The sequence below is a fragment of the Serinus canaria genome, chromosome 25 (genome assembly GCF_022539315.1).
Source record: "Serinus canaria isolate serCan28SL12 chromosome 25, serCan2020, whole genome shotgun sequence".
Taxonomy (NCBI): domain Eukaryota; kingdom Metazoa; phylum Chordata; class Aves; order Passeriformes; family Fringillidae; genus Serinus; species Serinus canaria.
Window position 1 is genome coordinate 12,209,074 of NC_066338.1, and position 23,134 is coordinate 12,232,207.

The following is a 23,134-nucleotide window of genomic DNA, read 5'->3' on the forward strand; positions in this document are numbered from 1 at the left end:
CCTCCTCTTCATCATCAGGCTGGTATTCTTCATCAGAGGAGTCATCTTCCTCCAGGGGAATGTCCACAAACTGAGGGGGCTGAGCAAGGAGAAAGAGGGTGAGCACTCCCCACAGCAGCAGGAGCTCAGTCAGAGCAAATATTTCAAAGTGAGGAAACACCCTGAGGCTTTGGAAAGGAAATCCTGAAAGGAATAAATTCCTAAAAGGTTGGGGAAGGGAAGCCAAGGTGCAAGAACAGGCAGAAATAATTCAGGATTTACAAGATGGAAGCTGCACGAGCAGCTCAGAGATGGTTTTAGATGGCTCCAGCCCCTCCAAGAGATCTCAGCCTCAGCAGGAGCTCCAGGAAAAATTCACTCACCTTCACCTCGTTTGCCTTCTTGATTGGAGAAATGTTCCAGGTTGGAATCACCTGCAGACACAAAAACCCTTGGGCTGTGTCACACAACCTGGTGGATCTAAGGAGGACCTGAGCTGGATCTGCCAGAGCTCAAACTGAGCCTCCAGATCCCCCATGGGATCTCCAGGAGGGAACTCAGGACCCTGGGAGTTCACTGCCCTCACTTTGGGCTGCTCAGCCCAAATTCATCCTTTTTAACATCCTTTTTAAATTCATCCTTTTTAACACTGCCTGGGCTGATTCTTTTCACCTCAAGACTCAAATCAGATTTGTGCTGCTCTTGGAGGGTCCCACAACCAAAATCACTGAGAGAACAACAGGGCAGGCTGAGCTGGAAGGGACAAGGATCATCAATCCATGGTCAAACACCCCAACAATCCCACCGTGGCAGCACTGACCAAACCTTCTGGGAATTCTGGGACTTTCTGGGAATTCTGGGACCATTCCCTGGGGGAAGAAGCTTCTCCTGCAGCCAGCCCCAGCTCTGTGTCCCTGTCACACAGAGCAGGAGCTGGAGCAGAGCATTTACTCACCCCTCCTTTCTCCACCACTTCCTTCAGCTTGGAACGAGTCATTTTGGGCTCCTGAGAGTTGGAAACAAGAAAACAGCAACAAATTCAGTCCTTGCCTCAAGGACAGCTTTTCCCCAGCAGCTCTTTATGAGGAAAGTCCAGCTTATTATGAGGCTTTTCTCTTTTTTAAAATTCATAACCTTTAAATTTACTTGAAATTAATTACAGACATCACCACAGTGACCTCAAAAATAACTCCTCACATTTGTTTTATAATTCATCCAGCTGGTAAATCAATGAAACCTCATTATTGTAGCAGGTAAATTCCATTTTTGTTCTCCCTCCTCTCCCCACCTCCCCCTGAAGCCCAGGAGGGCACAAAGTGAGCAAGTTTTTACTCACAAACACAGGAATATCTTCTGTCTCACTGATGGCTGCTTTCACCATGGCCACCACGTGCTCATTTGTGATCACTTCCTAAGGGAACACACAAATCCAGGATGGTCATCCCAGAGAAACAAACAATCCAACAAGAGTTGGAATCAACCCCCTGGAAATGACAGGCTTTGTAATTACACTGAGGCACAAATGATTGTTTCATTCATTCATTTAATTCATTCATTCATTTAATTCATTCCTTCATTTCAGATTTGTAAAATTTAAAAGAAATGAATGAATTTCCAGTGATTGAAACATTTGCATTGAATTCTCTGTGAGTGCTCCCCAGAATAAATCCCCAGCAGAGAGAAAGAAAAGAGTCAAAGCAAAAGCCCACAGCAGTCATGGAAGATGTGCTGATCCCAGTCACAGCAGGAATGCTGCTCTGAGGCTGCACCACAAAACCCAAATCTTGATTAAACTCCCATTTTTAAGCCCTCACAGCCTCCCAAATCCCTGGAGAAGGTATGGAATATTTCCAGTATGGAATATGTAAATCTCTGGAGGAAGGATGGGATCACATCCAGTCCTTAAAACATTTCACTACCACATGCCAGAAAATTGGGGGAAAATGGGGGAAGGCAGGAGAGGAGAAGGGAGGGGAAGGGGAACAAGGAGGGGAAGGAGGAGAAGAAGGAGGGGGACAAGGAGGGGGACAAGGAGGAGAAGGGAAAAGGAGGGGAACGAGAAGGACAAGGAGGGGAAGGGAAAAGGAGGGAAAGGAGAACAAGGAGGAGGAGAAGAACAAGGACGAGAAGGAGAAGGAGGAGAAGGAGACGGAAGAGAAGGGGAAGAACGAGAAGGAGAATGATGAGAAGAACAAGGAGAAGAAGGAGGAGAAGGAGGAGAAGGAGGAGAAGGAGAAGAAGGAGGAGAAGGAGGAGAAGGAGGAGAAGAACAAGGAGGAGAAGGAGGAGAACAAGGAGGAGAAGGAGAAGAACAAGGAGGAGAAGAGAGAACAAGGAGAAGAGACAAGGAGGAAGAGGAGAAGAACAAGGAGAAGGAGAAGAACAAGGAGGAGAAGGAGAAGAACAAGAGGAGAAGAACGAGAAGAACAAGGAGGAGAAGACGAGAAAAGAACAAGGAGGAGGAGAGGAGAAGAACAGGAGGAGAAGGAGAAGGAAGAGAAGGGGAAGAACAAGAAGGAGAATGATGAGAAGAACAAGGAGAAGAACGAGAAGAACAAGGAGGAGGAGGAGAAGGAGAACAAGGAGGAGGAGGAGGAGAAGGACCAGCCTCCACCCTAAACCTCCATCTTGCCCCATATCTATTACTACACTCTAAAACCCCAAACCCTAAGTTTCCCACCCAGTGCCATCCCACACCTCTCATCCACCTCCACGCCCTCAATCCCAGCTCCATCATTCCATCCTGGAAGCTCCTCCACAGCCTCAGATCACTCCAACAAGGAAGAGGAGCCCAGGAGCCAGCAGCACTGGCCAGGGCCCCCCCCAACTCACGTGCAGGATGTTCCTGACGTTGACCACGGTCAGGTTGTGCTGCTTGGCTCCATCCTCCAGGGTGCGGTCCAGGGACTCGTCCAGCTTGATGTCACAGGACAAGGAGCCCTCTTCCTCCTGGCTCTTCCCTTCTCTTTTCCTTTTGCTGGCCTTCCTCCTCCTCTTCCTCCTCTCCACGTCCTCCCCGTCCTGCTCCTCTGAAAATCAGCAGAAATGGAAGCTGAAAATCTCAGTGTGTGGTGAGAGGGTGGGTTTGGAAAGAAACACAAAGCAGAATCCTGCAGAAAACCTGCAAAGCTTCTCCTTGCAAAGGTTCCTCTTGCAAAGGTTCTTCTACAAAATTCTTGCAAAGATTCTCCTTGCAAAATTCTTGCAAAGATTCTTCGACAAAATTCTTGCAAAGGTTCTCCCTGCAAGACCCTCCTTGCCAGAGGTTCTCCTTGCCAGAGGTTCTCCTTGCCAGAGGTTCTCCTGCAAAATTCTTGCCAAGGTTCTCCTTGTTAAGGTTCTCCTGCAAAATTCTTGCAAAGATTCTCCTTGCAAGACTCTCCTTGCTAAGGTTCCCTTTGCAAGACTCTCCTTGCAAAGGTTCTTCTGCAAAATTTGCAAGGTTCCTCTTGCTAAGGTTCTCCTTGCTAAGGTTCTTCTGCAAAATTCTTGCAAAGGTTCTCCTTGCAAGACTCTCCTTGCTAGAGATTCCCCTTGCTAAGGTTCCCCTGCAAAATTCTTGCAAAGATTCTCCTTGCAGAGGTTCCTCTTGGAAAGATTCTCCTTGCAAAGGTTCTCCTGCAAAATCCTTGCAAAGACTCTCCTTGCTGAGGTTCCCTTTGCAAGACTCTTCTTACAAAGATTCCCCTTGCTAAGGTTCTCCTGCAAAATTCTTGCAAAGGTTCCCCTTGCAAGGTTCTCCATGCAAAAGTTCTCTTGCAAATTTCCCTTTGCAAAGGTTCTCCTTGCAAAATTCTTGCAAAGATTCTTCTACAAAATTCTTGCTAAGGTTCTCCTTGCTGAGGTTCCCTTTGCAAGACTCTCCTTTCAAAGATTCCCTTTGCAAAGGTTCTCCTTGCAAAATTCTTGCAAAGATTCTCCTTGGAAAGATTCCTTTTGCAAGAATCTCCTTGCAAAGGTTCTCCTTGCAAGAACAGCAGACCTTCCAGCAGCTGCTGCAGACCACCCAGCCAGAAGCAGCCAGGAGAACCAGGAGCTCTTGGGAAGGATGGATTCAAGTTCTGCAGGACCTGAGTGACCAGAGCAGTCAAGGTCCTGCAGCTGCCCCCTCCTCCAGAGTGATTTACAAAACATTTAGAAACCTTTTCACACCTTTAACCTCGCTCTAAACCTCCAGGGACCACCCAGCAACCACAGCTTACAGCTGCCAGGATTTAGAAAGTGTTTTTCTGCTTTGCTGGCTCAGAGAAAGAAAAAGAATCTTCATTTTCTCTGAAGCAGAGCAGTGATTTTTAGTAGCCAAAAACTGCAGAGATCAACTCCAGCAAGTTCTGCTGAATTATGGGGCACAAGATAAAAATTAAAAAAGAAACCCTGCACTTACACAACCTCCACCATCTTCACAATTCCAGAGTTTGCTGTATCAGATTTACCCAAAACAGCCCCAAATCCCAAATTTCTGGGATTTGCACTCACCAGCTCTGGTGTTCTTTGGTGGCTTCATGGTGGTGGGATTTCTGGCAGCAGCTACCTGCAGGGAGCTTCTCCCTGGAGACTCTGGCACTGCCCCAGGGCTTTCACTCGGCCACAGATCCCTCTGAGAGCTCACTTCCACCTCTGTGTACAGCCTGGGGATTTTCCCTGCAAACACAACACCCAGCTGCAGGCAGGCCCACCACAGAGCACAGGTACCACACCACAGCCAGTGCTCCACCTTAAAATTCAATTTCCCATCGAATTTCCCACTCAGCAGCCAGGGCTGTGGTGGAGCTGCAGCTCCATCCTGCTGGGGACAGCCCCAGGCACAGAGATCCCCACTCCAACCCTGCCCTGCCACATCAGCCAGCTGCCAGAACCTGGGCATTTCTCCCAAAGGGGCAGGCACAGCCAGGGTGCACCCCTGGGATGCATTTTCATGGTTTGGGGTGGCTCCAAACCCTCCAAACCCTTCCCCTCCTGTCCTGAAAGCCAAGAAAACAACTGGGAGCTGCCCCATTGCACCTCCTCCCTGGACAGGAACTCAGCTTTGGGTCAAAGCAGGGAGCTCATCACAGCAGCACGAGAACCAGAGGGGATTCTCACTGAGAGACACAGAATGCATCGAGGCTGAAGGGCCACACAGGGTCACCTGTGCCACCCTCTGCAGGCAGGGCCATCCCAGGGCACAGGTGGGCACAGGTGGGCAGGGCCATCCTGGGGCACAGGTGGCTCTGGGCTCCCCAGGTGGGCAGGGCCATCCCAGGGCACAGGTGGGCACAGGTGGCTCTGGGCTCCCCAGGGGGGCAGGGCCATCCCAGGGCACAGGTGGGCACAGGTGGCTCTGGGCTCCCCAGGTGGGCAGGGCCATCCCAGGGCACAGGTGGGCACAGGTGGCTCTGGGCTCCCCAGGCAGGGCCATCCCAGGGCACAGGTGGGCACAGGTGGCTCTGGGCTCCCCAGGCAGGGAGGCTCCACAGCCTCTCTGGGCTCTGCTCAGGGCTGGCACTGCCCAGGGCAGCAGTTCTGCCTCCTGGGCAGGGGCAGCTCCTGGGCTCAGGCCCTGCCCGTGGCTCTGGGGCCATGGCTGGGCCTGGAGCAGAGCCTGGGGCTGCCCTGACCTTGGCACACTGGGACAGACAGACACAGAAACAGACTGGGACAGACAGACAGGGACAGACACAGGAACAGACAGGGACACACTGGACAGACTGGGACAGACACAGGGACAGACTGGGACACACTGGGACAGACTGGGACACAGACTGGGACACACATGGACAGACAGGGATACCCAGGGACAGACTGGGACACACAGGTACATTCAGAGACACCCAGGGACACACTCAGGGACACCTGGGGACAGCCAGGGACACCCGGGGACACCTGGGGACAGACTAGAACACACAGGGACACATAGGGACACCCACGGGAACCCAGACACACCCAGGGACACACTCAGGGACACCTGGGGACAGCCAGGGACACCCGGGGACACCCACGGAAACCCAGAGACTCCCAGGGACACCTGGGCACACCCTGAGCAGCCCCAGCCCCCTGAGCCTTTCCTGGGCACAGAGATGCTCCAAGCCCCTCATCTCCGGCCTCACGGGGGCTAAGAAACATCCAGGGACCATTCCTCAAACAATCCCAGAATGGTTCGTGTGAGGAGGGAACACAAATGCCACAAATGCCACAAATGCCATCAATGCCACCGCAGCCCTGCCACGGCACGCACACCTTCCACCATCCCAGCCCAGCCCTGGACACTTCCAGGGAAGAGAAAACACCGGGGAAAAAAAACCCTCAGTTTCGTTTTAATCTGTAACACTTCCTTACGGAAAAAAAAACAACCCCAAACCAAAATAAACAAGAAATCCCCGGGCGCAAAGCCGCCGCCCCTCCCCGTACCTTCCGCCGCCGCCGCCGCCGGGCTGCCGGGCCCCGCGGGGAGCTCCGGCCCGGGGCTCAGGGCCGCCCTCACCGGGGGCTTCCTCCCGCTCTTCGGCGAGGCCTCCCCGGGCCCCCTCCCCGCGGGCCTGGCGGAGCCGCCTCCATCGGCAGCACCGGAGCCTCCGGGCAGCTCCGCGTCTTCCCCGCGCTCCCTGGGGCTCGGCGGCCCCGCCGTCGCCGCCGCCGCTCTGCGCTTCTTGCAGGGCAGCATCTTCAGCGCCATGGCCATGGCGGGGCCGCCCGGTGCCGCTCGGGGCCCGCTCGGGCCGCGCAGGAAGCGGAAGCGCCCGGGGCTCGCCCCGCGCATGCGCGACCGGGGCCGGTCCCGGCGGGGTCCCGGTGAGGCGGGGCCGGGAGGGGGGGTGGGGGGGTGGGGGGGCACCGAGCGCTGTCACCGCCATCTTGGCTGGGCGCCGCCGCCGGGGCCCGGTGCGACCCCTCACAGCTCACACGCACAGAGACACTCACACACCCCGCTGCCACCCCTCTGCCAGCCCCCCGCCCGCCTCCGCCGCCGCCGCCGGGGGAGTCCCCGTGGAGCGCAGCGGCTCCGCCCGGTGCCGCCGAGTGCCGTCGGCTCCCGGTGGGAGCGGGGCTGAGGCACCTCGGGCACACGCCCCGCGGCTCCGCGCCCGGAGCCCCGACAGTTGCCGAGTCACCGCCGGGCGGGGCCGCCGCGGGCGGGGCGGGGCCGGGCGGGGCGAGCGCCGCAGCGGGACCAGTCGGCAGCTCCTGCATCCCGGCCGCCAGCATCCTCCGCACCGGGCCCGCACCCCCGCGGCCCCGGCCTCGGCGGGGCCATGGCCGAGATCACCAGCGTCCACCCCGGCTTCGGTGAGTGCAGCCGGGCCGCGGTGGGCCCGGGCCCGACAGGCGCCCCCGGGGCCGAGCCGAGCGCGGCGCCTTCGGCCCCGCTGTGGCCGCGCGGGGATGGGAGCGCCGCTCCGGGGCCTCCGCACCCGCCGCCACTCAGCATCCCGCGGCCCCTCAGCATCCCCCGGCCCCTCAGCATCCCCCGACCCCTCAGCATCCCCCGACCCCTCAGCATCCCCCGGCCCCTCAGCATCCCCTGGCCGCTCAGCATCGCCCGGGCCTGGCCCCTCAGCAACGCCCGGCCCCGGCTCCTCAGCCTCCCCCGGCCCCGCTCCCTCAGCATCGCCCGGGCACACAGCATCGCCCAGCATCGCCCGGGCCCGGCCCCTCAGCATCGCCCGGGCCCGGCCCCTCAGCCTCCCGCGGCCCCTCAGCCTCCCCCGGCCCCTCAGCATTCCCCGCTCCCTCAGCATTCCCCGGCCCCTCAGCATCGCCCGGCCCCGCTCCCTCAGCATCCCCCGGCCCCTCAGCATTCCCCGGCCGCGCTCCCTCAGCATTCCCCGCTCCCTCAGCATCCCCCGGCCCCTCAGCATCCCCCGGCCCCGCTCCCTCAGCATCCCCCGCTCCCTCAGCCTCCCGCGGCCCCTCCGCCCCCGCGGGCCGGGCGATGCCGCTCCCCCCGCGCTCTCCGCCGCTGGGGCGGTGCCAGCGCTCGGCCGCGGGCGCGGTGCCGGTGCCGGCGGTCGCTGGCGGAGCGGGGCCCGGTGGCGGCAGGTGCAGCCCGGGCCGATGACGTGATGTCTGTGCCGGGCCGCGCCGCGCCCCGGCCTTTGTTCGCGCTCCCCGGGGCGGCTGCGGCACCGGCACCGGCGCCACAAGGCGGGGCCTGCCCGGGGTTACCGGGGGATGCTCGGCGGCGGGGAGGGGGAACCGGCCCGGGCGGAGCCGGGAGCCGGTACCGGGAGAGCCGCGGGGGCGGTGGAGAAGCTCCAAAGCCCGCTGAGCTCCGTGCGGGCCCTGCCCGGCGGCCCAGAACCGCTGGGTTGGGATGGTTTGGGAGCCCAGAACACCTGGGGTTTGGGATGGTTTGGGAGCCCAGAACATCTGGGGTTTGGGATGGTTTGGGAGCCCAGAACATCTGGGGTTTGGGATGGTTTTGGGGCCCTGAACATCTGGGGTTTGGGATGTTTTTGGGAGCCCAGAACCTCTGGGGTTTGGGATGGTTTTGGGGCCCAGAACATCTGGGGTTTGGGATGTTTTTGGGGCCCTGAACATCTGGGGTTGGGATGGTTTTGGGGCCCAGAACTGCTGGGGTTGGGATGGTTTGGGAGCCCAGAATTGTTGAGGTTTGGGATGGTTTTGGGGGCCGAGAATTTGGGATGTTTTTAGTGCTGAGAACCTCTGGGGTTTGGGATGGTTTTGGGTGCAGAGCACTGCTGGGTTTGGGATGGTTTTGGGGCCGAGAATTTGTGGTGGTTTTGTAGCTGAGAACCTCTGGGGTCTGGGATGGTTTTGGGGCCCAGAACTGCTGGGGTTGGGATGGTTTGGGAGTCCAGAATTGCTGAGGTTTGGGATGGTTTTGGGGGCCGAGAATTTGGGATGTTTTTGGTGCTGAGAACCGCTGGGGTTGGGATGGTTTTGGGAATCAAAACCGCTGGGTTGGGGATGGTTTTGGGGCTGAGAATCTCTGGGGTTTTGGATGTTTTTGGGTCTCAAAACCACTGGGGTTTGGGATGGTTTTGGGGCCCAGAACATCAGAGATTTTTGATGGTTTTGGGTGCAGAGAACCGCTGGGCTTGAGATGTTTTTGGGGCCCAGAACCTCTGGGGTTTGGGATGGTTTGGGGGCCCAGAACCTCTGGGGTTTGGGATGGTTTTTGGGGCCCAGTACCTCTGGGGTTTTGGATGGTTTTGGGGCCCAGTACCTCTGGGGTTTTTGATGGTTTTGGGGCCCAGAACCTCTGGGGTTTGGGATGGTTTTTGGGGCCCAGAACCTCTGGGGTTTGGGATGGGTTTGGGGCCCAGAACCTCTGGGGTTTGGGATGGTTTTGGGGCCCAGAACCTCTGGGGTTTGGGATGGTTTTGGGGCCCAGAACCTCTGGGGTTTGGGATGGTTTTGGGGCCCAGAACCTCTGGGGTTTGGGATGGTTTTGGGGCCCAGAACCTCTGGGGTTTGGGATGGTTTTGGGGCCCAGAACCTCTGGGGTTTGGGATGGTTTTGGGGCCCAGAACCTCTGGGGTTTGGGATGGTTTGGGGGCCCAGAACCTCTGGGGTTTGGGATGGTTTGGGTGCAGCCCCAGGGTGAGGAGGGTGGGGTTCCTCCAGCTCTGCCCATCCCAATCTCCCCCCTCCTGTCCTGCAGCCCCCTCTGACCTTCCCCTGCCACCCTGCAGGCCCTGGGCATGGCTGGCTGCTGCATTTCCTCTGAATCCCAAATTCTTTAGGGATATTGAACCATATCCTTAGCAAAGATCAGGTTTAAAAGGAGATTTTTTTCTTTTGGGAGGTGATTTTTGATTTTGTTTTGGTCAAATCATAGGCTCATGTCAGAACAAAGCTTCCACAAAGTTTGGATAAAAAAAAACCAAATTGTGCTGTGCTGGAGGGAGGCTGTGCTGCCATTTCAAGGGGACATTGAAAGCTGCAAAACTTCACTAAAATTTGGTTTAGGCAGCTTTAGATCCGTGCAGTTTTCAGAGATTATGGAAACATGACTAAAGAATGGATGGAATAATTACACAAACAGGGAATAATTACACAAGGGGGATTGTGAGCCACAAACAGGCTCGGGATGAGATCATATTCAGAGCTGAAATAATATTCAGAGTTGAAATAATTTTTAGATTTACAATAATTCAGTAAAGAGAGAGAGAAAAGATTTATTTGGTGCTTTCTGGTGTGGCTGCTTCTGTAATTGTCCCATCAGAGGTGCAAGAGTTGATCCTGTGAGGACACAATAGAAATAAAACACACAGCAAGAATGAGAATTAAGGATAAAAATAAAAATAAGAATGGGCTTTCAGCATTTTTTTACACATCCCCAAAGCCTTTTAAGTCATTTGCCTCCTATCAAAGAGGGATCATTAATTAACAAACTCCAGTTGGGTTTTTGGGGTGGTGTTTTGGCAGAATGAGGAATTTTTCTTGCTTTCATTAATTCAATCCCAGGCTCTGCAGTGAGACCTGGGAGAAGTTTCTCTGTGGAATTCCAGCTGCAGGTCAGAAAGGTTCCTGTGTCACTAAAAAGGGATTTTTCCACTTTTGGGAGCAGGCAAAATCATTTTCCCTGAGCCTGTTCCCCTCGGAAAATGGTGAAAACCCAAACTCCTGGTGCTCTCTGTAGCTTCAAGGATGAGCTCAGAAGATCATTTCCTCCTGGTTGTGGTACAGAATGAAGAGGAAAATGAGACAAATTTAAATTTTTTAAGCTCATTTGGGTACTGCCACCATTGTCATTTTGGTAAAGGAGTGGTTTGGACAATTGCTGAAAGAAACAAGGTTAGAGGGCTTTTTGTTTGATGACTTCCTAAAATTGAAAGAAAATGGCTTTAAAAGCAGGAATACAAAAAAAAAGTTACATGAAACTTAAAAGCTCCCACCAAGAAACTGCAGAGAGCAAAACTTCCCCTTCTTTTCCTGCCCTTTTCAGAGGGAACAACCAAGCCCAGCTCTTTGTGCATCTCCACCCAGCCCAGGCTCTCAGAACTGCTGGAGGATGTCAGTGCTGCCCTGGGCACCTCAGCACCTCTGGGTTCATCCTTGCTCAGACTTCTCCAAAATCATGCATCAGCAAAGAAGCAGATCAAAATTATTGGTTTTTTTTTTTTTTTAATTTAATTTTTTAAAAATTTTTATTCTGCCTTGCCATTAGTGATTAACAGAGTTGGCATAAAATCTGGAAAATATCAGCTCATCCCTAAATCCCAGCCCAGGATTTTCTGTCTGTTGGGAGATTTCATGTTCACCCCTGGCTTCAACCACAAAATTCAGGGCAAACCAACCCTTTTTTGGGATCTTTTCAAAACCCAGAGTGATGGCCATGTTTATTACTCCCTCCCTGTTGGGAAAATAGAATTGTGTAACGTTCCTGAACAGGGCATTGAAAAAATGAAAGGAAATGTTTCCTGCACATCAGGAGACAGCGTTCCTATGGAGATGCTGCTGATGCAGGAGCTGGGTTTGGCAAGATAAGGAAGCAACAGTTGGAGATCCTTCGCTGATGGAACGGGTCAGACATGCCTTAGGAGTGTGAGAAATCAATTCAGAGATAAAAATGGTGTCTGGGCAAGCTGGGATGGGCAGATCCTGGAATTAAGAGCACAACAGGAGTGTGTAGGTCTGCCCTCAGCTGTGCTGCTCCTCCTCACTGCCCACAGATGTGTCCCCGTGGTGGCAGGACAGAGATCTTTAGCCCATGGAAAACAGGTCAGACATGACTTAGGAGTGTGAGAAAGGAATTTAGAGATTAAAATGGTGTCTGGGCAAGCTGGGATGGGCAGATCTTAGAATTAAAGCCCAACAGGAGTGTGTAGATCACAGCCAGCTGTGCTGCTCCTCACTGCCTTGTCCTCCCCCTGGGGTGGCAGGACAGAGATCCTTCCTTAGCTCATGGAATGGGTCAGACATGCCTTAGGAGTGTGAGATATGAATTTTGGGCAAGCTGTGATGGGCAGATCTTGGAATTAAAAGCACAAAAGGAGTGTGAATATCTGCAGCCAGCTGTGCTGCTCCTCACTGCCCACAGATGTGTCCCCCGTGGTGGCAGGACAGAGCTCTTTAGCTCATGGAACAGGTCAGGAATGATTTAGGAGTGTGAGAAATAAATTTCAAGATGGAAGTGATGTTTGGGGAAGCTGGGATGGGCAGATCCTGGAATTAAAAGCACGAGAGGAGTGTGGAGGACTGCAGCTGTGCTGCTCCTCACTGCCTTGTCCTCCCACAGATGTGTTCCTCATTATGGCAGGACAGAGATCTTTAGCTCATGGAACACAGGTCAGACATGCCTTAGGAGTGTGAGAAATCAATTTAGAGATTAAAATGGTGTCTGGGAAGCTGTGATGGGCAGATCTTGGAATTAAAAGCCCAACAGGTGTGTGTAGATCACAGCCAGCTGTGCTGCTCCTCACTGCCTTGTCCTCCCACAGATGTGTCCCCCGTGGTGGCAGGACTCATTGGAGCCACTGTGCTGGTGGTTTCTGTCTCGGTCACAGTCTTTGTGTGGACATGCTGTCACCAGCAAGCAGAAAAGAAGCACAAAACCCCCCCCTACAAATTCATTCACATGCTGAAAGGCATCAGCATCTACCCGGAGACCTTGAGCAACAAGAAGAAAATCAACCGGCTGCGGCGAGACAAGAGCGGCCCGGCCAGGGAGGGGGGCAGCGGGGGGAACCTGCTGGTGGATGCTGCTGAGGCTGGCTTGGTGGGCCCCAACAAGGCTCCAGATGGACCCCCCCAGGTGGAGCAGCTCCCCATCAAAGTGGATTACGGAGATGAACTCAGCCCGGATCAAAGCCTCACCCCGGCAGGGAGCAAAACCTCCTCTCCCTCCTCGCCGGGCGACGACGTCCTGCTGGGAGACCTGACCTTCTCAGTGGACTACAACTTCCCCAAAAAAGCCCTGGTGGTCACCATCCAGGAGGCCCACGGGCTGCCCGTGATGGATGAGCACACCCAGAGCTCCGACCCTTACATCAAGATGACCATCCTGCCCGACAAGAGGCACCGCGTCAAGACCCGCGTGCTCCGCAAGACCCTGGAGCCCGTCTTCGACGAGACCTTCACCTTCTACGGGATCCCCTACAGCCACCTGCAGGACCTGGTGCTGCACTTCCTGGTGCTCAGCTTCGACCGCTTCTCCCGCGACGACGTGATCGGCGAGGTGATGGTGCCCCTGGCCGGGGTGGATCCCAGCACTGGCAAGGTGCAGCTCACCAGGGAGATCCTCAAAAGGAACATACAGGTGAGTGTGGTCACCCTGCTTCCACTCTGGGCTGGCTGTGACCACAGAGGTTCTGATCTGGAACCTGCAGACCGGGAATGTGCAGATCCTCAGCTAGAAATTCTGTTTTTTCCCCCAGTTTCAAATTTTTGGTGAGATTTATCCACATTTCAGAGGTGGATCTGAGCACTGGGAAGGTCCAACTGACAAAGGAGATCCTCAAAAGGATCTCTTCCACGTGGGGTGACCCTTTGGGCTGGCTGTGACTCCAGAGATCTGGAACCTTCAGATCAGGAATGATGCAGATCCTCAGCCACAAATTCTGGTTTTTCCATAAATTAATATTTTTTGTGCTAGATCCACCTTTCAGAGGTGGATCCCAGCACTGACAAGGTGCACCTCACCAGGGAGATCCTCAAAAGGAACATACAGGTGAGTGTGGTCACCCTGCTTCCACTCTGGGCTGGCTGTGACCACAGAGGTTCTGATCTGTGCCTGTGAACCCAGCAGGTTTGTGAATCTGGGAACCTTCGATGATTCCAGCAATGATGCAGATCCTCAGCCACAAATTCTGGTTTTCCACAAATTTATATTTTTTTTTGTGACATATCCACATTTCAGAGGTGGATCTGAGCACTGGGAAGGTCCAGCTCACCAGGGAGATCTTCAACACAGAAGTCACTTCCATGTTTGGTGACTCTGCCCTGGTTGTGACCCCAGAGGTTCTGATCTGGAACCTTGAGATCAGGAATGTGCAGATCCTCAGCCACAAATTCTGTTTTTTTTCCCCAAATTCATATTTTTGGTGCTATATCCATCTTTCAGAGGTGGATCTGAGCACTGGCAAGGTCCAGCTCACCAGGGAGATTCTCAAAAGGAACATACAGGTGAGTGTGGTCACCCTGCTTCTACTCTGGGCTGGCTGTGACCCCAGAGGTTCTGATCTGGAACCTTCAGATCAGGAATGATGCAGATCCTCAGCCACAAATTCTGTTTGTTTTCCCCAAATTCATATTTTTGGTTTGATATGGCTGTGTTTGACCCCAGAGGTTCTGATCTGGAACCTTCAGATCAGCAATGATGTAGATCCTCAAACACAAATTCAGGTTTTTCCCCCCCAAATTTCCAATTTTTGCTGATTTTTTCCTTCCTCCTCAGACACCTGGGGCTCATTTTTCTTCTCCTTTCTTTAACCACGAGCAAAGGGAATTGTGGGCAGCTCCCAGGCAGGAGGAGCAGCTTGTGCTGAGCTCTGTGTGTTCTCCTGGCAGAAGTGCATCAGCAGAGGGGAGCTGCAGGTGTCCCTGTCCTACCAGCCCGTGGCCCAGAGGATGACTGTGGTGGTGCTGAAGGCCAGGCACTTGCCCAAGATGGACATCACTGGCCTCTCAGGTAGAAGCTATTTTCTCCACCTCGGAGTGGGTGGGAGAAGCAGAAATCCCCAAATCTCTCAGATCTCTCAGATCCCTCAGAAATCCCCAAATCCCTCAGAAATCCCCAAATCTCTCAGATCTCTCAGATCCCTCAGAAATCCCCAAATCCCTCAGAAATCCCCAAATCTCTCAGATCTCTCAGATCCCTCAGAAATCCCCAAATCCCTCAGAAATCCCCAAATCTCTCAGAAATCCCCAAATCCCCAAATCCCTCAGAAATCCCCAAATCCCCAAATCCCTCAGATCCCTCAGAAATCCCCAGATCCCTCAGATCCCTCAGAAATCCCCAAATCTCTCAGATCCCTCAGAAATCCCCAAATCCCTCAGAAATCCCCAAATCTCTCAGAAATCCCCAAATCCCTCAGATCCCTCAGAATCCCCAAATCCCTCAAATCCCTCAGATCCCTCAGAATCCCCAAATCCCTCAATCTCCCAAGGCAGCCTTGGTGGGACCTCCTGAAGAGCCTGAGGGGCTCAGCTACTAAAGATCCACCAAAAATCAGTGGGATTGGAGCTCCCAAATCCCTCAGGTATCCCAAGGTGGGACCTCAGGACACTCCTGAAGAGCTTGAGGGGCTCAGGTGCTGAAAATCCACCAAAAATCAGTGGGATTGGAGCTCGTAAATCCCTCAGATCCTCATGTCAAGACCTGGAGGAACTTGTCCAGAGCTGGGAGGGGGCTGGAGAATTCCTGAGGGATCTGGGAAGGGAATGGAGAATTCCTGAGGAGCTGGGAAGGGAATGGAGAATTCCTGAGGGGCTGGGAAGGGAATGGAGAATTCCTGAGGAGCTGGGAAGGGAATGGAGAATTCCTGAGGAGCTGGGAAGGGAATGGAGAATTCCTGAGGAGCTGGGAAGGGAATGGAGAATTCCTGAGGGGCTGGAGAATTCCTGAGGGGCTGGGAAGGGAATGGAGAATTCCTGAGGGGCTGGGAAGGGAATGGGAAGGGGCTGGAGAATTCCTGAGGGGCTGGGAAGGGAATGGAGAATTCCTGAGGGGCTGGGAAGGGAATGGAGAATTCCTGAGGGAGCTGGGAAGGGAATGGAGAATTCCTGAGGGGCTGGGAAGGGAATGGAGAATTCCTGAGGGGCTGGGAAGGGAATGGAGAATTCCTGAGGAGATGGGGAAGGGAATGGAGAATTCCTGAGGATCTGGGAAGGGAATGGAGAATTCCTGAGGGATCTGGATGGAGCCCCCTGGGCTAGAGGAAGGAGTGGAATGGGACAGGGATGAGCAGAATGGGATTTTTAGGTCCCTCCCAGGCCAAAGCAGAGCCCAAATCTCTACTTGGGCTAGAGGAAGGTCTGGAATGGGATTGTAACTCCCCCCAGCCCAAACCAGTACATCCCAGTAGCTCCCAGAGCCTCCCAGAGCCTCCCAGAGCCTCCCAGGCCATGCTGGATCTCCCAGTGCCTCCCAGTGCCTCCCAGTGTCTCCCAGTGTCTCCCAGTGCCCCCCAGTGTCTCCAAGTGCCCCCCAGTGTCTCCCAGAATCTTCCAGTATCTCCCAGTGTCTCCCGGTGCCTCCCACAGCCCCCCAGTCCCTCCCAGTCCCCCCCAGTCCCCCCAGTCCCCCCCAGTCCCTCCCAGTCTCTCTCAGTGCCTCTCAGGCCCCCCCAGTCCCTCCCAATCCCATCCCAGTCCCCCACACTCCGCCCCCCACTCCCCCCCAGTGCCCCCAGTGCCCCCAGTGCCCCCAGGTGCCAGGGCCGTGTCACTGGGTGCCAGGGCTGTGTCACTGTGTGCCCCCATGCCAGGGCCGTGTCACTGGGTGCCAGGGCCGTGTCACTGGGTGCCCCAAGGTGCCAGGCCGTGTCACTGTGTGCCAGGGCTGTGTCACTGGGTGCCCCCAGGTGCCAGGGCTGTGTCACTGGTGTCACTGGGTGCCAGGGCTGTGTCACTGTGTGCCAGGGCCGTGTCACTGGGTGCCCCCAGGTGCCAGGGCCGTGTCACTGGGTGCCAGGGCCGTGTCACTGTGTGCCCCCAGGTGCCAGGGCTGTGTCACTGTGTGCCAGGGCCGTGTCAGTGGGTGCCCCCAGGTGCCAGGGCTGTGTCACTGGGTGCCAGGGCTGTGTCACTGGGTGCCAGGGCCGTGTCACTGGGTGCCAGGGCCGTGTCACTGGGTGTCACTGTGTGCCAGGGCCGTGTCACTGGGTGTCACTGGGTGCCAGGGCCGTGTCACTGGGTGTCACTGTGTGCCAGGGCCGTGTCACTGGGTGCCCCCAGGTGCCAGGGCCGTGTCACTGGGTGTCACTGTGTGCCAGGGCCGTGTCACTGGGTGCCCTCTCCCCACAGACCCCTATGTCAAGGTGAACCTGTACTGCGGCCGCCGGCGCCTGGCCAAGAAGAAGACTCACGTCAAGAAGTGCACTCTGAACCCGGTGTTCAACGAGTCCTTCAGCTACCAGCTGGCACCAGAGCTGGTGCCCGAGGTCAGCCTGGAGCTGCTGGTGATCTCCTTCGAGCGCAGCACCAAGAGCCAGGCCGTGGGCAGGCTGGTGCTGGGTGCCCACAGTGCCACCCCCGCCGGCGCCCAGCACTGGCAGCAGGCCTGCGATGGCAGTGGCCGCGCCGTGGCCAGGTGGCACAGCCTGAGCGAGTACTAGAGCTGGGCTTAGCCCGCCCAGAGCTGGGCTTGGCCCGCCCAGAGCTGGGCTTAACCCGCCCAGAGCTGGGCTTGGCTCGCCCAGAGCTGGGCTTAACCCGCCCAGAGCTGGGCTTGGCCCACCCAGAGCTGGGCTTAACCCGCCCAGAGCTGGGCTTGGCTCGCCCAGAGCTGGGCTTAGCCCGCCCAAAGCTGGGTTTAGCCCACCCAGAGCTGGGCTTAGCCCGCCCAGAGCTGGGCTTGGCCCGCCCAGAGCTGGGCTTAGCCCGCCCAGAGCTGGGCTTGACCCGCCTAGAGCTGGGCTTGGCTTAGACCACCCAGAGCTGGGCTTGACCCGCCTAGAGCTGGGCTTGGCTTAGACCACCCAGAGCTGGGCTTGGCCCTCCCAGAGCTGGGCTTGGCTTAGCCCGCCCAGAGCTGGGCTTGGCCCGCCCAGAGCTGGGTTTAGCTCACCTAGAGCTGAGTTTAGCTCACCCAGAGCTGGGCTTAGCTCACCTAGAGCTGGGTTTAGCCCCGCTAGGCCGGACTGAGGGCTGGGCTTAGGGCTGGAAGGGAAGAGAGGTGGTTGGGGGGTGTGGAAGAGATCGGGGAAGGAACGGTGGGAAATAAGAACTAAAATTGTCTTTAATTCATGTTCTGCAGGGCACTAAAATCCTAAAATTGGGGGAGGGACAGTAGGGAAATAATACCAAAATTCTCTTTAGTTAATGTGGTTTTTCAAGGCACTAAAATCCTAAAATTGGGGAAGGAATAATGGGGAAATAATGGTTAAAATTGTCTTTAGTTCATGTTCTGCAGGGCACTAAAACTGGGGAAGGAATGATGGGAAAATAATAACTAAAATTCTCTTTAGTTGATGTGGTTTCTGCAGGGCACTAAAATTCTAAAAAATAGGGGAATATCTGCAAAAAATAAAATAAAATGGGGAATAAATGATAATAATTTAAAAATGGGTTCTCTTTAGTTGATGTGGTTTTTGCAGGGCACTAGGATGGTAAAATTGGGGAAGGAATGATGGGAAAATAATAATTAAAATTCTCTGTAGTTGATGTGGTTTTTGCAAGGCACTAAAAAAACTAAAAAATGGGCAATGAATGATAAGAAAGATAATTTTAAAAAAGTTCTCTTTTTGCAGGGCCCTAAAATCCTAAAAAAATGGGGACTAAATCCTAAAAAAAATAATTTTAATTAAAATTCTCTTTAGTGGGTGTGGTTTGGCAAGGCACCAAAACACTAAAAAACAACAAAAACAAAAAAAAGGTGGGGGATAAAGCTCAGAAAGAAATTTACAGCCAAGGTTTTATTGAATGATGGGGAAAGAATTAAAATTCTCTTTAGTGGATGTGGTTCTGCAGGGCACTAAAACCCTAAAAAAACAACAAAAAAATGGGGGATAAAAGCTCAGAAAGAAATTTACAGCCAAGGTTCTGTTGATGTGGAATGAATGATGGGGAAAGAATTAAAATTCTGTTTAGTTGTGGTTCTGCAAGGCACCAAAACCCTAAAAAAAACAACAACAACAAAAAAAGGTGGGGAATAAAAGCTCAGAAAGAAATTTACAGCCAAGGTTTAATGAATGATGGGGAAAGAATTAAAACTCCCTTTAGTTGTCTTTTTGCAGGGCCCTAAAATCCTAAAAAACAACAACAACAAAAAAAGAAAGGTGGGGGATAAAAGCTCAGAAAGAAATTTACAGCCAAGGTTTTATTGATGAGGAATGAGTGATGGGGAAAAGAATTAAAATTCTGTTTAGTTGTGGTTCTACAAGGCTCCAAAACCCTCCAGAAAAAGGGAATCAGCGCTGAGAGCAAGCAGTCCCTGTCCCTCGCAGTGTGCTCCCGCTGTTGCATGCCTCCCACCCGAGCTCAGCCTCCTGCCAGCACCAGGCTCAGTCCCATCCCTGTCCCTTTGGAGTTGTGTTTGTGTCTCTGCTGGTGTCCCCAGGACTGGCCTGGCCTCTCCAGGCCTCTCCCCAGTTTCTGCTGTTGATCCTCCCCTCTCTGCTCCCCGTTTTTTCCTCGCCTGCCCATCGGTTCTGTGCTGCTCTGGGAGGTGCCAGCCACGAGTTCTGCACTGGCCCAGAAGGAAAATGGCACTGCCCTCCAGAGAAGGGACACTGAGATCCTCGTCCTGGAGATGGTCCTGGGGGAGCTGGGGGGTCCCAGGGTGGGCCCCAAATCCCAACCCCAAGCAGTGATCCCATTGTTCCCATTGCTCTGGGCACAGGGGCAGGGATGGGGGAACCCTGCTGGGCTTCACTGGGTCCAGCCTCAATCTGCAGCTGATCCTGCTCAGATCCATCTCATTCCAGCCTCAATCTGCAGCTGATCCTGCTCAGATCCATCTCATTCCAGCCTCAATCTGCAGCTGATCCTGCTCAGATCCATCTCATTCCAGCCTCAATCTGAATCTGATCCTGCTCAGTTTAATTTCATTTAATCCTGCTCAGTTTAATTTGATTTAATCCTGCTCACTTTCATTGGATTCCATCCTCAATCTGCATCTAACGAATCCTGCTGGGTTTCATTTGATTTAATCCTCTCTGAATTTAATCCTGCTGAGTTTCATCTTATTCCATCTTTAATCTGCATTTAATCCTGCTCAGATTCATTTGATTTCATCCTCTCTGAATTAATCCTGACCAGATTCATGATTCCATCCTCCCTGAATTTAATCCAGCTCAGTTTGATTTGATTCCATCTTTAATCTGCTTTTAATTTTGCTTGGATTCATCTGATTCCATCCTCAATCTGCATCTAATCCTGCTCAGTTTGATTTGATTTAATCCTGCTCAGTTCCATTTGATTCCATCTTTAATCTGCATTTAATCCTGCTCAGTTTCATCTGATTCCATTTTTAATCTGCATTTAATTCTGCTCAGATTCATTTGATTCCGTCCTCTCTGAATTTAACCCTGCTCAGTTCTATTTGATTCCATCTTTAATCTGCATTTAATCCAGCTCAGTTTGATTTGATTCCATCCTCAATCTGCATCTAATCCTGCTGGGTTTCGTTTGATTCCATCCTCTCTGAATTTATCCCTGCTCAGTTTGATCCCACCCTCTCTGCTCATGTCTGTGCTGGCAGCCCAGAGCTGAGCCAGGCCCTGACAAGGTGACAAATCCTCCCTCCATCCCAGACATGGTGGCTCAGAGATGATCCTGCAGCTCCCCAGGGAGGGCAGAGCCTGGCCCAGAGCTGGAATCCTGAGATCCTGAAATCCTGGAATCCTGAGATCCTGGCTGATTCCAGAGCTGGAATCCTGGAATCCTGAAATCCTGAGATCCTGGCTGATTCCAGAGCTGGAATCCTGGAATCCTGAGATCCTGGCTGATTCCAGAGCTGGAATCCTGGAATCCTGGCTGATTCCAGGCCCTGGGAGCCTCCCAGGGGCCAGAGGGAGCTGGGGCTGTTGGAGCCCTGCAGGAATTGATCAGTTTGGGCTGTTCTGCTCCCCGGGTGAAGTCTGGCAGCAAATCTGGAAGCAGTGCTGGTGAACTGAGCAGAAATAATTTGAATTTCTCGTTCCTGGGCTCTCCAAGGAGCAGAGTTGGGTTTGCAGAGGCTCCTCCTGCACAGCCCCAGGTTTGCAGGGAAGGAAATTCCAAAATCTGCAAATCTTTGGTTGGTCCCAGGCAGCTCTGAGCCCTCTGGGATGCAAAAACAGATTAATTATTTTAAAAAATTATCATTTAACAGATTAATTATTTTTTAAAAAATTATCATTTAACCACTTAGAGGACTCAGCTGCTGCATTTTAGATCCCTGTTGGAAGAATGATCCTTTTCCCCTTCTGTGCCCTTTGCCATCTCTCCCAAGGCTTCCTTTCTAAAATGTTGATTTTTCTCCCTTGCTGAGCCTCTCTCCCAGGAGGATTTTCCCCCTCCACCATCCCCAGGACCAGGATTTCTGCCTGAGGCTGTGGGAGATTTTATCAGTGTCCCAAACTCTTTTCTGGCTCCCTGGCTCAGAGTTCCCCAGTTTGGAAAATCTCTCCCAATCCTGATTTTTTTAAATTTTTATTTTTGCACTAAGCAATTGTGTTGCTGTAATTCCAGCAACTTTTCACCACTTTTCCTCAGAAAATGCTTTTCCAACACCACCCCAAAGATCTGACCAGGACTAAAAGCAGCAACAAAAATTCCCTTCTCCCTTTGGTGTGAAAAGCATGACTAAGCCTAAATGATCTTAAAATTCCTTTAGTTGAAAGGAAAAAAACTGAATTTCTTGTCAAGGAAACATGCTCAGGGTAAATAGACTTAGGCTGTCGGGCAGGTAGGAGTAGCTCCAACACTCTTCTGGAATAATAGGAAACTGAAAATGTGCAGATTTATATTTTTTAAAGCATAAAAATAGACAGTAAGTGACAGCAGACTCACTGTAAAAATCTCCCAGGTGTGGTTTATTCTTTACCTTGTGTCTTCTATTGTAAAATGAACTTGGACAGTTACAACTTTGTGTGGAAAATAATAAATAATAATAATAAATAATAATAATAATAATAAAAGGCAAAAAAACCTAACTCAACCTGTGTGAAAGTGCATAATGCTCCAAGCTAACCTCCATCCTGTAATGCTACCTTGTATGTTGAATTTGTTCAGGCACATCGAGCGTGCAAATAAAAATGAAAATCACTTTAATTGTGCTGCCTCTGGTGTGTGTGACAGCCAACACTGAGCTCTGTGGGGTCTGCTTCTAAAAATGTGAATTTCGGCTGGAAAATGCATTTCATTCATACAGAACAAATGGGAATAAAGGGAATATTGAGTTGAAGATTGAATTAAAGCAGGGCTGGGGGAGAGGAGGATTCAGGGTGGCCGTCAGCACCTGGAGGAGAAAAGGAGGATGGACAGAGATCATTTATAAAATTTGGAGAGACAGGAAAAGGGGAGCAGCTTCACACTGACAGAGAGAGGGGGGTTTGGGGCAGGAATAAAGTGAATATTGAATTAAATATTGAATTAAAGCAGAGCTGGGGGAGAGGAGGATTCAGGGTGGCCTCGCTGTGGCCAGCAGCACCTGGAGGAGAAGAGGAGGATGGAGAGAAAAGATTTATAAAAATTTGGAGTGAGAGGACAAGGGGGAGCAGCTTCTCACTGACAGAGAGGGGGTTTGGGGCAGGAATAAAGTGAATATTGAATTCAATATTAAATTAAAGCAGGGCTGGGGGAGAGGAGGATTCAGGGAGGCCATCAGCACCTGGAGGCCCAGGCAGGATGGAGAGAGATGATTTATAAAAACTTGGAGAGACAGAAAAAGAGGGAGCAGCTTCACAGTGACAGAGGGTTTGGGGCAGGAATAAAGTGAATATTGCATTAAATATGAAATTAAAGCAGGGCTGGGGGAGAGGAGGATTCAGGGTGGCCTCGCTGTGGCCAGCAGGAGCCAGGCAGGATGGAGAGCCAGGACAAGGGGGAGCAGCTCCACAGTGACAGAGAGGGGGTTTGGGGTGGGTTTGGGGGAAGGAATTCCTCCCTGGGAGGGTGGGCAGGCCCTGGCACAGGTGCCCAGAGCAGCTGAGGCTGCCCCTGGCAGTGCCCAGGGCCAGGCTGGACAGGGCTGGGATGGTGGAGGTGTCTCTGCCATGGCACTGGGTGAGTTTTTGGGTCCATTTTAACCCAAACCATTCCATGGTTCAGTCATTGCTGAGAATTCCCCCCACCAAAAATCCCCTTGGACCCAAACTGGGGGTGAGGAGCTGAACCTGCTGAGCTCCAGAATCTGAACCTGCTGAGCTCCAGAATCTGAACCTGCTGAGCTCCCCAGTCTGAACCTGCTGAGCTCCCCAGTCTGAACCTCCCAAGCTCCCAAATCTTTGGATGTTTGGGATTATGCCCAGCTGAGGCTGCCCCTGGCAGTGCCCAGGGCCAGGCTGGACAGGGCTGGGAGGGTGGAGGTGTCTCTGCCATGGCACTGGGTGAGTTTTTGGATCTA

At 53.2% G+C, this 23,134-nt stretch overlaps 2 protein-coding genes and 1 long non-coding RNA gene across 3 annotated transcripts; 2 read left to right on the plus strand and 1 right to left on the minus strand.

Annotated features, from left to right (window-relative positions):
- Nucleotide 1: 1 nt before the first annotated feature.
- On the minus strand, nucleotides 2-6,754 carry LOC127060728 (GON-4-like protein; the record flags this gene model as incomplete). Its single annotated transcript, XM_050984812.1, has 7 exons — nucleotides 6,367-6,754; nucleotides 4,456-4,620; nucleotides 2,812-3,008; nucleotides 1,316-1,390; nucleotides 935-985; nucleotides 363-413; nucleotides 2-79 (listed from the first exon to the last, which is right to left on the minus strand). Coding segments are annotated over exons 1-7 (966 nt in total), but the record flags the coding sequence as incomplete, so codon positions are not given.
- LOC127060767 (uncharacterized) lies at nucleotides 4,641-5,614 on the plus strand. Its single transcript, XR_007780073.1, has 3 exons — nucleotides 4,641-5,157; nucleotides 5,203-5,238; nucleotides 5,284-5,614. It is a non-coding gene; the product is annotated as an uncharacterized LOC127060767 (long non-coding RNA).
- A 338-nt stretch (nucleotides 6,755-7,092) lies between the features above and the next one.
- Nucleotides 7,093-21,840, plus strand: SYT11 (synaptotagmin 11). Its single transcript, XM_050984900.1, has 4 exons — nucleotides 7,093-7,242; nucleotides 12,366-13,183; nucleotides 14,434-14,557; nucleotides 16,891-21,840. Exons 1-4 carry the CDS (start codon nucleotides 7,209-7,211, stop codon nucleotides 17,199-17,201), a joined length of 1,287 nt encoding a protein of 428 aa, XP_050840857.1. The 5' UTR covers nucleotides 7,093-7,208; the 3' UTR covers nucleotides 17,202-21,840.
- The last annotated feature ends 1,294 nt before the right edge of the window (nucleotides 21,841-23,134 follow it).